The sequence below is a fragment of the Mesocricetus auratus genome, unplaced genomic scaffold (genome assembly GCF_017639785.1).
Source record: "Mesocricetus auratus isolate SY011 unplaced genomic scaffold, BCM_Maur_2.0 Super-Scaffold_6731, whole genome shotgun sequence".
Lineage (NCBI taxonomy): Eukaryota > Metazoa > Chordata > Mammalia > Rodentia > Cricetidae > Mesocricetus > Mesocricetus auratus.
The window spans coordinates 11,837,360-11,850,191 of NW_024429185.1; the positions used below are offsets into that span (position 1 = coordinate 11,837,360).

The window sequence follows — 12,832 nt, forward strand, 5'->3', positions numbered from 1 at the left end:
CAGTTCTGGCTCTGTCTGGAGTCAACAAAGTTTATAAAAAGTCTCAGAGTGAATTAAAGATCAAAGAATAGGCATTTGTAGAGAGGCCTACGCTATTTGGAGATACATGTTAAATGCATACACACCCGTTCCCCAAAAGTAGCCTCTTTCCTCTTCACTTTAGCTTCTCTTATTGTGCAAAGCCCACACCCTTATCCCTTTTCTCTCTCCCGTTCTTATGGGCATGCATTTGAATTTGTAATTATTTTTGAACTAATAATCCCCTTAAGGCCAAGTAATAGGATCTCACTTGACTTTTTTTTGCTCTTTTTAAAATTGATTTTTAAGTTAATATACAAGCTGATGGATTTCATTATAGTATTTTCATACACATGTGTGGTGGTATTTTGTGATTTACATATTGATTATGTCAATGATCTTTCTCAGGATTGCTATTTCTATACCTTTTACAATCGTCAATAGTGAGACAGTGCTAAGCAAACCAAGCCGTCACATGCTGTTAATGATTTGAGACCATAGACTGAGGCACAAGTAATTGAATGAAAATGAAATTGGTAAAAACGCTTGCACAGTGACATTTTAGAAGGAATTTAATCAAAAGCCCTGAATTGAGGGCTCCATGGTTTTTAATATATACAATCCAAAATGAATACATTCACCTTTCTCATCCCTGGATATTTAGATAATTTCACCCAAGAAAAATATGGGGAACCCCCAGGGCTCTGACTCAAAACTCTCTCTTCTCTGTGGAATTCTCAGAAATTCTCACTGCAGTCCACGGGTGTCCTCCATGTGCTGCAGGGACTCCAAAGGGCAAAGAGCTCTCAGTATGTTCACTGTCATCCTTGACGGGAGGCATCTGTTCTGCGCAGTCCCCGGCTGGGTGTCGCGGGAGGGTGGGAGTAGCACTCCTTGCATTCAGAGCGCTATGCTCAGCAGAACCAGAGAAGCTTACATTTCAGGCAGATGCTCAGCACCTCTTCATGGGCCATGCGGTCAAAACTGCAAGGAAATGTGTAAGAAACCGATTGCTGATTCTTAAAGCACACACGTTCTCCAGCCTTGTTTGTCTGGAGGCTCTCTCGGTGGTTATGAATACTCCGTCTTTATCAGCGTAAACAGGGGACAGATTAATTCTCACCACCCAGACACTGCTCCCAGGAGACACACTGGGAATTTCCAATTAAAAAAAAAGAGTTGTTTTCCAGAAGTTTCTTTTCTTGTCATTTATCTTGAGCTTGGCAGGGAACAGAGTGATAGATAGTAACAGTTGTGCATCTTCTAACAAATCTCTATTACTGATGCTTGGAGAGGAAGACCCAGCACAGGATTTTGGGAGCCAGCCAGACTCTCACATCAAAACAACAGAGACTGTCAAAAGCAAATGGTCCGAGATGCTGTCCCCGCAAGAAACCACAGCAGTGAAGAAAAGCATTGGGCGGGAAATATGAGCCCAGATGCTTGTTTGTTTGTTTTTGTGTTTATTACGTTCAAGGTCAGGGTCCTTTTCTGTGGCATTTCTGGTTTATTCCTGGTGTAGTGAATGAATCAAAGGTTAGACCCGGAGGCTGAACCGACTTTAACCTGGAGCGCGTTGCCCTACCCCTTCTCCTGTTCGTAAAGCGTGGCAGGCGCTTCACAGAAACTCTGGGCGGTTTTGTTTCCTGGGGGATCGAAACCTTTCCAGCTGTAGGGTGTGTTAAGAGTGGGGAAACTCTGAGACTTTTTGAATTGGGGGTGTGGTGAGGAAAGGAGAAAAAAAAAGAAGCAGGGGAGAATTTGGTGGAGCAGTTGTGGATAACAAAGATTTCAGCACTGCAACGCTGAAAGCGTGGTTGTGACTAAGGCTTTTCAGGAGCTGATAGCCAGCTTTTCTTGCACAAGCAGGATTTCTAAAAGGTTTGTGGCTGCTTCATTTTCAGAGACAAGCCAGCGGTATAAAAAAGTGGGGAAACCAGACAAGCCAATTTTTTTAATGACAAACCGCTTGCAACTGCCAAAGAGCAGGGGTAGATTTAGCTTCCTGGCATCTTTGACTCCCTTTGCCCTCTTATCTGTGAAAAATCAGCTTCTGTAAAGTAACCAAATGAAAATGGAGACAGTGGTTTAAAATCGAACATTTTGTTATCTCAGAATTCTGCCATCAAACCCATTTGAGTGGTGAAATAAGACTGTTGCTCCAGTGGGAATCAAGTCAGACACTTGAAGATGCGTAGTCAGTGTTTTGCTTTCCCGTTTCTCCGACATGATGCTCTAAACTCCAGGCTGAAGCCCTGAAAACGGGAGAATAGCAGCCTGGTGAAGTCCTTCATGTCTATTCTAGTACAGGACAGGAGGCGAACCGCTGTATTCTGGTTCCTGGACGGCTTTAGAGCCATGCGGGGCTGACACATTTTGTAGCTCTTCCTATTTCTTTTTCAAATAGACTATTGTGGCAAAAACAAACTAACAAACAAACAAAAAACAATGGCAGCAGGGGGCTTGAGGCAGATGGTTGCTCTATGCTCACAGTCAAGAAGCAAGGACTGTCTAGTTCCTCCTTGAGCAAGATGAATTTTATGGAGAGAGTCAAAACCAGTGTAGGTGATTCTAGAGAACCATCCCCTCCTCCTTGGTAGGTCTGTGGTCTCTGGGCCAGGCCCAGCACTACTCAGCTATTTGCTGATGAAGGCCACACTTAATTTGCCTTCGGATACATCTGTGAGTATCCGAGGCTGGCAGCACAGGCAGCAGGGCCTGTGAAGAGAGCCACCAGGTGCAGCGCCAGCCAGAGCATGAGTGTATACCCACAGCTAAAGGCCTCTGAGGAAATCGGAACAGGAGTGCTGGGCAGTGGCTTCTGGAGCTGGTGGGTGGCTTTTACAAGTTCTATTCCTAGTCTGGTCCTAAATACTCGAAGTGGGAGCCCATGCGCCGGACAGGCTACCAAACCGCACAGACATCTGGAATCTCTTGGGGGTGGCTATTCTCAGCAACAGCTGGGCTACTTTGAAAATGCTCAAATTAGGTTAGGTGGGATCCCACGAAGTCCTTTGTTATTAAAAAAATCTTCCATGCTTCCAACAGATGAAGAATCGAGAGCCATCCTCTCTTTGTTGCTTTCGGTTCTCCAGAAAAGATTTCTTTGTCTTTCCAGGGATGTAAGTGTAATCTTTCCACTGGGTAATTGTCAGAGGCACAGGAAGGAGGTCAGAGCCTGTGATGGTCCTCCCTCTAATGACACCTGATAATAAACCTTCAGCTTCTTTGCCTGGACCTTCCATTCTTTTCTTTTTCTCTTTCTTTTCTTCTTCTTCTTCTCCTTCTTCTTCTCCTTCTTCTTCTTCTTCTTCTTCTTTTTTTTTTTTTTTTTTTGGTTTTTTGAGGCAGGGTTTCTCTGTATTGTTTTGGAGGCTGTCCTGGAATCCGCTCTGGAGACCAGGGTGGTCTCGAACTCACAGAGATCCGCCTGCCTCTGCCTCCCGAGTGCTGGGATTAAAGGCATGCACCACTAACGCACGGCTCCATTCTCATTATTGCTTTGAGTTTCTGGAACCTTCACTTTTGAACATTAATTACCAGGGGATAAAAATAAGCAAACAAAACACTTTATCATTTTCTTTGTGTGTGGTATGTGGGCATGATTGAATGTGTGTGTGTGTGCGTGCGTGTCTGTGTCTGTGTGTGTGTGTGTAAGATGTGTGTGCAAGACGTATGTGTGTATGTATAAGCTACAGGTTGATGTCTGGTGTCTTCCTCCAATGCGCTCCACCCTAAATGTTGAGGCAAGGTCTTTGTCTGAGCACAGAGCTCACTGTTTCTCCTGGGTACTTTGCTACCTCCCTTTGGGGACCCAATGACGCTGCCTTCTGAGTGCTATGATTACAGGTGTGCCCAACCGTAGGTAGAAGTTTCTGTCCCACAAACTGCTCCCAGGTAACTGACATGGAGTCTTAATAGTAATTACAAATGCGTGGCCAATAGCTCAGGCTTGTTACTAGCTAACTGTTACATTTAAATTAGCGGTATTTCTTTCCTATGCTTTGCCATATGACTCAGCACTTTTCTCAGTACGGCATGCCCATCTTGCTTCCCTCTGCATCTGCTGTCGATGCCCCGACTCAGCCCTTCTTCCTCCCAGCATTCTCAGTGTGACTCTCCCACCCAGCCTCATCCTTCCTGTCCAGCTATTGGCCAGTCAGCTTCTTCATTAAACCAATCACCCAATGTAAAGGAATATTCCACACACAACTTTGATGTGGGTTCCGGGGGATCTGAACTCTCATGGTCGTGTTTGGTGCAGCAAAGTGTTTATCCACGAGCCACCTCCTCCCCCGTCGCCCCACTTTTTCCAGTGTTTAAAACGGAGTGCCCAAGTTTGCCTTCTCATGGAACCATACCTGCTTGTTCAAACCCTGCTTCTTCTGAAGTTCTTTTGAAGTTCTCAGGGCCGGCCATCGGCAGCCATGCTTGCCTGACTGGACAGAATAAAGCAGGGCACAGTTAATCCAAACAAGAAAACCTCAAAGAGTGGGGTTCTAGCTGCTTGGTAATTTCTAGTTTAAAAAATGAAAATTCAGCTGGAGAGAAGGCTCAGCAAACAGGAGTACACGGTTATACATGCGTGCAGGCTAAAACAGCCACACAGCCATGAAAAGAAGTCTCACTGTAGCTAAGGAGAACTTTGAGCCCTTGATCTTTCCGACTTCTGAGGTTACTGGTATGAGCTATCATGACCAGATTTGTTTTGCTTTCTGAGACAGGTTCTTACTCTGTAGCCTTCACATCTTCAATCCTCCTGCCTCAGCTTCCCCTATCATAAGACACCGCTCCTTTGCCTGCAGTTTGAAGGGGAAAGCTCAGCTTGTCATATTATGAGTATTGAGAGAGGCAAAGCAGACTAACTGGGATCCATAAAAACAACTCCAAGTGGTTTTTGTTTTTAATTTTAGCTTTCTTGTTATGATGAAAAATTTCCCCCAAATTTTATCTACAGAAGGCTCGGAACTCATCTCCATTTTTTTCCTCAATGCTTCTACTGGTTCTGTTACAACACAGCTGTTGGAAATCAGACAACAGCTTCATCATAATCAGCAAAGTGGTCTTTTACATTATATATGTCTATGGGTCTGTGCAGGTGAGTGCAGTGCCCTCGGAGGCCAGAAGAGGGCGGATGATCCCCTGGACCTGGTTACAGACCGTTGGTAGCCATTGGTCTGGGAACGTAAACTTATCCAGAACAGTACTTGTGCTCTCAGATCAGAAGGCAGAGCCTTCCCCCGCAGGCCCTTCAATTGGATTGAAATGCACCGTTGTCATTTCCATTCCCTGCTTTGTCCAGAGTGGATGAGCCCACCCCTTTCACTCTCGAGTGAGAAACTGGGTGTATGTGAGCATCTCTCCACCTGGGATGCCCCCCCTTCTCTAAAGCTGTCGCTTTTTCTCTCTGTGTGTCCCCAGGGATCCTCTGAAGCTGCAGCAGCTGCAGAACCAAGTGCGCTTGGAGCAGGAGGCGGGAGCCTGGCCCCCGGCGCCCCCGGCTCTCCCTTGCAACAGCAGCAGCAGCGGCGGCAGCAGCAGCAGCGCGCCCCCGTCGCCGCCCTTCCCGCCGCCGCCCGCCTTCCCCGAGCTCGCGGCCTGCGTGTCGCCGGTGCCCGCGGAGCCCATGAGCGCGCTGGCCTCCCGCGCCGCCACCATGCAGTCCTCCGGCTCCTTCAACTATGCTCGCCCCAAGCAGTTCATCGCGGCGCAGAACCTGGGTCCCGCGTCGGGGCTGGCCACCCCCACCTCCAGCCCCAGCTCTTCCAGCCTGCCGTCGCCTCTGTCCCCCACGCCCAGGCCGTTCGGCCGCGCGCCCGGGCCACCCTTCGTGGAACCGGAGGCCATGTGGGGCCCGTCCTCGCCGTCGCCGCCGCCCCCGCCGCCCCCGGTCTTCAGTCCCTCGGCGGCCTTCCCGGTGCCCGACGTGTTCCCGCTGCCGCCACCGCCGCCACCACCGCTGCCCAGCTCCGGCTCGCCCGCCCGTTTCGGCCCCAGCCAGACGCCCGCAGCCTTCCTCAGCGCCCTGCTGCCCTCGCAGCCGCCGCCCGTCGCTGTCAACGCCCTGGGGCTGCCCAAGGGCGTCACCCCCGCGTGAGTGACACCTGCGCGTCTCCCCGCACCCCGAGACTGCATTTGCTGCGCACACTCCCCATGACAGCGTGACAGTGTGCCTCCCAAGCCTGCGTAGCCAGAGGTCCCAAATAGCATCCAACACCCCCTCTATCACCAGCCCAGCCTTCAGCCATCACATTCAGCAGCTTAGTGACAATCGGTTTCCCTTACCCAGGCGCTGTCCCTTCTGAATGCAGCTGCTTAAAATTCTCAAAAGCAAAATCTTTTGCAGTGCTTTCCATATGGACAAGGCAGCCCTCGGTCATTTACGCAATGGGCAGCTCACATTATTTCATTGGGCTCATTTCTAAGAGATGTCCCTTTCCCACTAACATAGCGTGATTCCACACAGTCACTAAACTGATATCAAGTCCTGTCTGACTCTCAAGTCCTTCCCCTCGCCACCTATTTCACCTCAGCTCAGCGCTGTATACACTAGTTGGGGTTTGATTGAGTATATACTTAGTGGTTTTTTTTTTTAAGATTTATTTGTGTATTATGTATACAGTGTTTGCCTACATGCCTGCAGGCCAGAAGAGGGCATCAGATCTCATTACAGATGGTTGTGAGCCACCATGTGGTTGCTGGGAATTGAACTCAGGACCTCTGGAAGAGCGGCCAGTGCTCTTAACCTCTGAGCCATCTCTCCAGCCCCTATACTTAGTGTTTTAAAAAAGACTAAACGTTACTCAAAAAACATCTAGTGAGAAGGGGAAGCCATACAAGGCTTCCCTAGTTACTTTTCTATTGCCAGTGGCAAAACAGCATGACCAAGGCAACTTACAAAAGAAAGAAATCCGCCCACACGTTTCCAAATGTTAGAGCCTATGACCACCATGGTACCCAGGGCATGGATCAGTCAGGCGGGCACGCATGGTCCTGGAGCAGTAGCTGAGAACTCACCTCTGATCCACAAACAGGAGGCATGGAGACACGCTGGACCCACTGTGGGCTTTTGAAACCCCAGAACCCACTCTCTGTGACACACACACCTCCTCCAGCAAGGCCACACCTCCTAATATCCTTCCCAAATAGTTCCACCAGCTGGGGGACCAAACATTCAAATACATGAGCCTATGGGGGCCATTCTCGTTCAAACCATCACAATGCCCTTGTATATTAACATAGACAAACAAAGGAGTTGCCCCCAGGCGACAGATCTTCTCTCAGCCTTTTTATTGCAGAGTATCTAGGACATATTGCTCCTAATCTCCTCCTGACAGCCTTAAAATTCTCTAAAACTGTTAAAGATAAGTTATTTGTAAAAGCACAGTAAAGTCTTCTCACCAGATACCGTGCAGGTACTGACAAGATTTGCTGGGGCTTAAATGTGAGTAAACGCTAAGCTAGTGCTTCTTTTGTAGCAGATTTCAAAAACGAGGAAGCGTGGGGCTGGGGGTGTAGCTCTGCCGACAGAGGCCCTACTTAGTGTGCTGGAAGCCCTGGGTCCTGTCCCCAGCCCTCCTGTGATCCCATCATTCCAGTAGAGGCAAAAACGATCACAAGTTTAAGCCCATTCTCCATTAAACATCAAGTTTGGAACCAGTATGGGGTCGTTGAGACTCTCACTGAAAAAAAGCAAGGCTCAGAGCGGTGCTGGTGAGAGAGGCGACTCAGCTAGGAACGGGACTCCTCATGCCCAAACGGGAAGGCCTGAATGGGGTCCAGAATCCACAAGGCAAAAGGAGAGAACTGACTCCCACAAGCTGTCCTCTGACTGCCACGAGCACCATATACACAAGCACACACATAAATAGACCAAAATGTAACACAGGGTGTTGAAAGGGGAAATGTTAGTGGACAGCAAGCTAGAACCCGCGTCTCTACTCTTCCGACTGAAATCCCACTGCAGACTTTGTCAGACGCCCAGAGACAAAAGAGGAATAAAAGACAGAATTGATTTCCAGTCCTAGTTAAAGCCTCCCCTGGTTGGGGTACAGTCACGTCACAGTACACAGCCACTGCTGTCGCTAGCCTTAACCGGGAGTGGCAGTGACCTGCTTATATGGGCATTTTCTAAATGTTGGCTACATGAATTCCATGTTTGAAATCTGACTTGAGTCAGAGAGCTGGCCCGAGGAAAACTTTCTCCCCAGTTCTTTTTTTGGTTTTGAGCCTTTATTTTGCTGGTAGAAAATGAAGCATTATCTACTATAAAGAGACCAACTATGGATTCATGAAGTGGGAGGCAGCAGACAGTTCTGTTAATAAAATTCTACCAAATCTTGCACCCGGGAAGCCAACCAAGTACCATATAAATAATCCACCCTGATACCGCTCATATGGGATTTGACCAGCTCCGTCTTCCAACTGCGTTGTGTGGTCACGCCCTCAATCATCTTAAGTGGAGACAGTGGTCCATTCTAACCTTGGCTTCAGCATCGCTCTAAGGACGGCAGTTCCGAGGGCTCGCATTGTTCTTTATCACCAGCCGTATGTGTCAGAATTACTTTTGGAGCCAGTGTGTAATTATCTCCACAAAAGAGCCCGGGCATTCCTGATATTTCTCTAGAAATGAATGGAGCAGCCATTCTGATTTGTGCCTGTGGAAACTGTAACAAAGAAATGCTACTCTCCAGGCCAGCCAATAGTAGTGCCATATTAGATCACAAGCCCTCAGCTCTACGCAGCCCAATAAGCCATGACTATGTGGCTGACCTCTTGTCTTCAACGAATTTCCTCTCCCTTGAAGAAGCCATTCCTTGGGTTTGGTGGACGAGTCTTTGGTAGCATGTTTTCTTCCAGCATGCTGTGGGCGTTTTAGTCTCCAGAGGATCCCTGAATGTAGTGCCAGGTCTGGGGATTGGATCAGATCAACTCCATTCCCTGGGGTGGCTTTTGTTCACCATCAGTATTAACTTCTATTCCCGTAGGGGGTGTGGCATAGCCACAGTGCTCCACCCTCTTCTGTTTTATTTTATTTTATTTTATGAGACAGCACCTGCTCTCTTCCAGTGTCATCCTCTTAAGTACTGGGACTGCATGCATGTGTCACCAAGTCCATGACAGTGTATCCGTCAACCCCCCTTCTCTCCCAATCCCTCTCCTTCCTCCTCCTCCTCCTCCTCCTCCTCCTCCTCCTCCTCCTCCTCCTCCTCCTCCTTCTTCTTCTTCTTCTTCTTCTCTCTCTCTCTCTCTCTCTCTCTCTCTCCCTTTCTCCCTCCCTCCCACTCTGTCTCTGGCTTTTTTTTTTTAAGGTAAGGTCTCATGTAGCCTACCCTGGCCTCAAACTCCCAAGTAACTGAGACTCCCCTTGAACTCCCAATCTCCCTGCCTCTGTCTCCCAAGTGCTGAAATTAAAGGCATCCACCACCATGCTCAGGGTGCGACAGCCCTCAATTTCCTCTTTATTATGAGTAGAGCTTTGGCTTGAAATATTGCCCCACATTTGTCAGAACTAAGAGCCTGTGCCTGCGTGTCTTTCACGTGGGTGCCCTGAGAGCATTTCAGCCAGCTCTATACAAACCTTCCAGTACCGTCTATTTCCCTTGGTTTATAGGACCAGGCAGTGGGGGCACTCTCAGAGTGCAGCATGCAGTGAGGGGATTTCCCGGAGTCTGGGAAAAAAACTGAGCAGAGAGGACTCGCTGTGACCCAGCCCAGAGTGCATTGCCTCTGTTGGTCTCTAACAGGTGTAATCCTGAAGAAAACAGCTATGGAAGCATTGTAGCACAAATTCCAACTATTCTTAATAATAAAAACGCAGAGTCAAACGTTGGGGTTAATGCTGAAGGCCAGAGAAGTAAAGCAGCCAGCCACTAGAGAGTTCTTTCCTCTACCAATGCTCAGACCAAAGGGTGGTCCTGTCCTCAGACTGCATCCTCAGACTTCTTCTGTCTCCACCAAACCTCAGACTGCACTGAGCTCCTGTCTCCTCCCACCTTGTATTCCTCTCTCTCTAGTGCTGGGATTAAAGGTGTGGGATCCCAAGTGCTGAGATCACCTTTGTGTGAGCTCTGTTTCTCTTTTAGACTGGATCACTTTCATGCAGCTCAGGGTGGCCTTGAACTCCCAGAGATCCAGCTGCCTCTGTCTCCCAAGTGCTGGAATGAAAGGTGTGCACCACCACCGCCTGGTTCTATGGCTAATTAGTGTGGCTAGCTCTGATCCTCAGGCAAGCTTTATTTGTTAGAGCATAAACAAAACATCACCACAAAGCAAGGCAGTTCTCTGGGTCTTAAGGAGATGCTTGGCTGTGACAGGCTCAGTGTACAGTTAAATTTTAGACCTGTGAGCATTTTAACTCATTTTTTCAAGTCAAGCCTTTGGTTAAACAGTAACCAGTAAAAAGAGAACCCAGCAGAAGAAAAGGACATTGGATCTGGCAGGCTTCTCATTATTCGGGTTTTCCTGAGACACATAGGTAGGTGCCTTGCTGTTCCCTACTGAAGGAATTGGAAGCATCCCCTGGGGTCCTGTCATTAGACACCCACACAAAGATGGATCCTCTCCCGGGCCTGCATTTCCCAGTGGCTTCCCAGGCAAGGCCTCTAGTACCTTTGTGCAGACAGGCGGAGGCTCTGTGAAAATGTCTCCGAGCAGGGTAGCTCAGTTAGACTCAGTCAGGGGTGACGCAATACCAAGTCATGCAGGGCTGTGTGTGGGCCTTTCTCAATTCACTCCTCACAGAAAACAACCAGACATTAACCAACGTCCTTGAAATAAGCACTCAATTTTCTGTGCTTTGGCCATTTCAGTCTAGCAGCAAAATTCAGTTTAAAATAGGACAGATTTAAAAAAAAAATACCGTCTTTTACATTTTCTTAAGCGTATGACACCCTCAGGTACAGGAAGGATCTGAAACGTGGGCTTTCAGGCCCTGCGATGGTTGTGGAACTCAGTCACCCTCAGGCCACTCACTTCAGTAGAGGAAAAGGGCTTAGAGAGGTTGGAGAGACAGGCTGGAACGGTTGCATGCTCAGAACTGTTTTCGCCGGCTGTCAGACTGGCCTGAAGGAGGGTAGCAAGGGGAGTTGTGCGGTGGGGATCTGACCCGGAAGAGTTTACCTTCCAGGCGGTCTTTGTGGGCTCTAAACGCCTTTGCCCCAGCCACATGGATACTATTTAAAACGGCAAGTGACGTACTGTCAAAGGCAGACGAGGAAAGGGCTCTGCGGTGCCCTTTGCAATCGGACCTAGCGTATACACTGAAGTCCTAGAGGGGAAGCCTGTTCCGATGGGTTCGCTGGCTCAGGTTTGCCTCTGAGTGCGGAATTTTGAGAGAAGGTCTAGTTTCAGAACCATTTATTTGAATAAGCATTTTTTTTTTTAGTTGAACAAATCCCCTGGAGAGAGAAGGCCCCTTGTCAGCAGCTGCTGGCTCTTCTTCTGTTGTCAAAAGCAGGGAGGACCACCTGAGGACGCAGTCCCTCAGCCCTGTCACTTTCAACCCCAGCAGGGCATTCAAAATGGAATCAGTTTTCTTTCCGTGTGCGCCCCCTTCCCGAATGCTTCATTTTGATTCCTTATGCCAGTCTTACGTGGTACTCCAAACTTTACCCGCAGTTTTTAACTTGCTTTCCTAAAATATTTTCTGAATTATTCCAATGAACTCCTCCCACCACCACCCCACCCCCAGTTCTAAATGTTCCGAATTAAACTATGTAGGAGAAATGATGTCTTCGCCACCTCTTCCTTCATGGTTCACAGTGACTGCCTGTTGACCCTGACGGCTCGTTCTGACCACAGGGTCTATGCACTGCCTACCAGATCTCCACAGCTCTTCACAACGGTAGTAACATCAAGTCCTTTACACCCTCCACTACGGCACCTGGCTGCCATCAGTCTATACACCTGACAGTATGTGTCTCTTTCTGCCCCGGGGAATGTCCTTCCCTTTATTCTTTTTCTTTCCTGTATTGAAATGATGTGGTAGAGACCACACCAAGACAGACGATGCCTGTGACATTCCCCAGATAAGCTATTCTAAGTCCCCTAAATAGAGTCAAGCAGAATGGAAAATGCTTTTCAGCCAGGAGGACCCACTCCAGTAAAGACGGTGGTATCGTTCCCGGACGGTTGAGACTGTCTGTAAACAGCAGCTCCCTGTTTCTCTCATTTAGATTGTTCTGTTCTTGACATTCATCTTCTTAGGCCTTTGGTTCTTTTTGGTTTTGCTTTGCTTTTTGTTTGTTTTGTCTGAGACAGGGTTGCTCTGTGTAACAGCCCTGTCTGTCCTGGGAACTCGCTCTGTAGACCAGGCTGGCCTCAAACTCCCAGAGCTCTACCTGCCTCTGCCTCCCGAGCACTGGGATTAGAGGTGTGTGCCACCACTGCCCAGCTTTTCCCAAGTCATGTGCTTTCACGTGGTACGGCACAAGTATTCTTGACTGAGGAGGGAAAAGAGAGAAAGATAGAAGTGAAGATAACATCTGCGTGTGAACAAAAGCAGCCCCAGGGGAAAAGAGACCGTTCAAGAACACCAGTAATCAGTATGATAGATGCACGAGGAACTTAACATGGGGCGTTACCAACAGGATAGACTTAGGCCCTTTTTTCCCCAATGAGACATCAGGGCAAAAGCCGATGATGTAACTGGAAGAAAGTCTGTGAGCATTTTTGTCAAATGGCTACATGGTACTAAAAGTTGAATTCTAAATCATAACTCATATGACTCTATTGGTGCCTTAAGCAATTTCGCTGCCTAATTTTTTATTTTGCCCCTTCCAGTCTCCCTAAATCTCAAGTTAAAGATGTTACC

At 48.2% G+C, this 12,832-nt stretch overlaps 1 protein-coding gene across 5 annotated transcripts in view; it reads left to right on the forward strand.

The window, feature by feature from the left end:
* Positions 1-12,832, forward strand: part of Palld (palladin, cytoskeletal associated protein) — a 384,981-nt gene that overhangs the window by 342,537 nt on the left and 29,612 nt on the right. For all 5 annotated transcript variants that reach the window (XM_040742243.1, XM_040742241.1, XM_013117199.3 and 2 more), the window contains one exon: positions 5,440-6,111. In XM_040742243.1, coding sequence (XP_040598177.1) covers positions 5,440-6,111 — 672 coding nt within the window. The remainder of the gene's footprint in view (positions 1-5,439; positions 6,112-12,832) is intronic.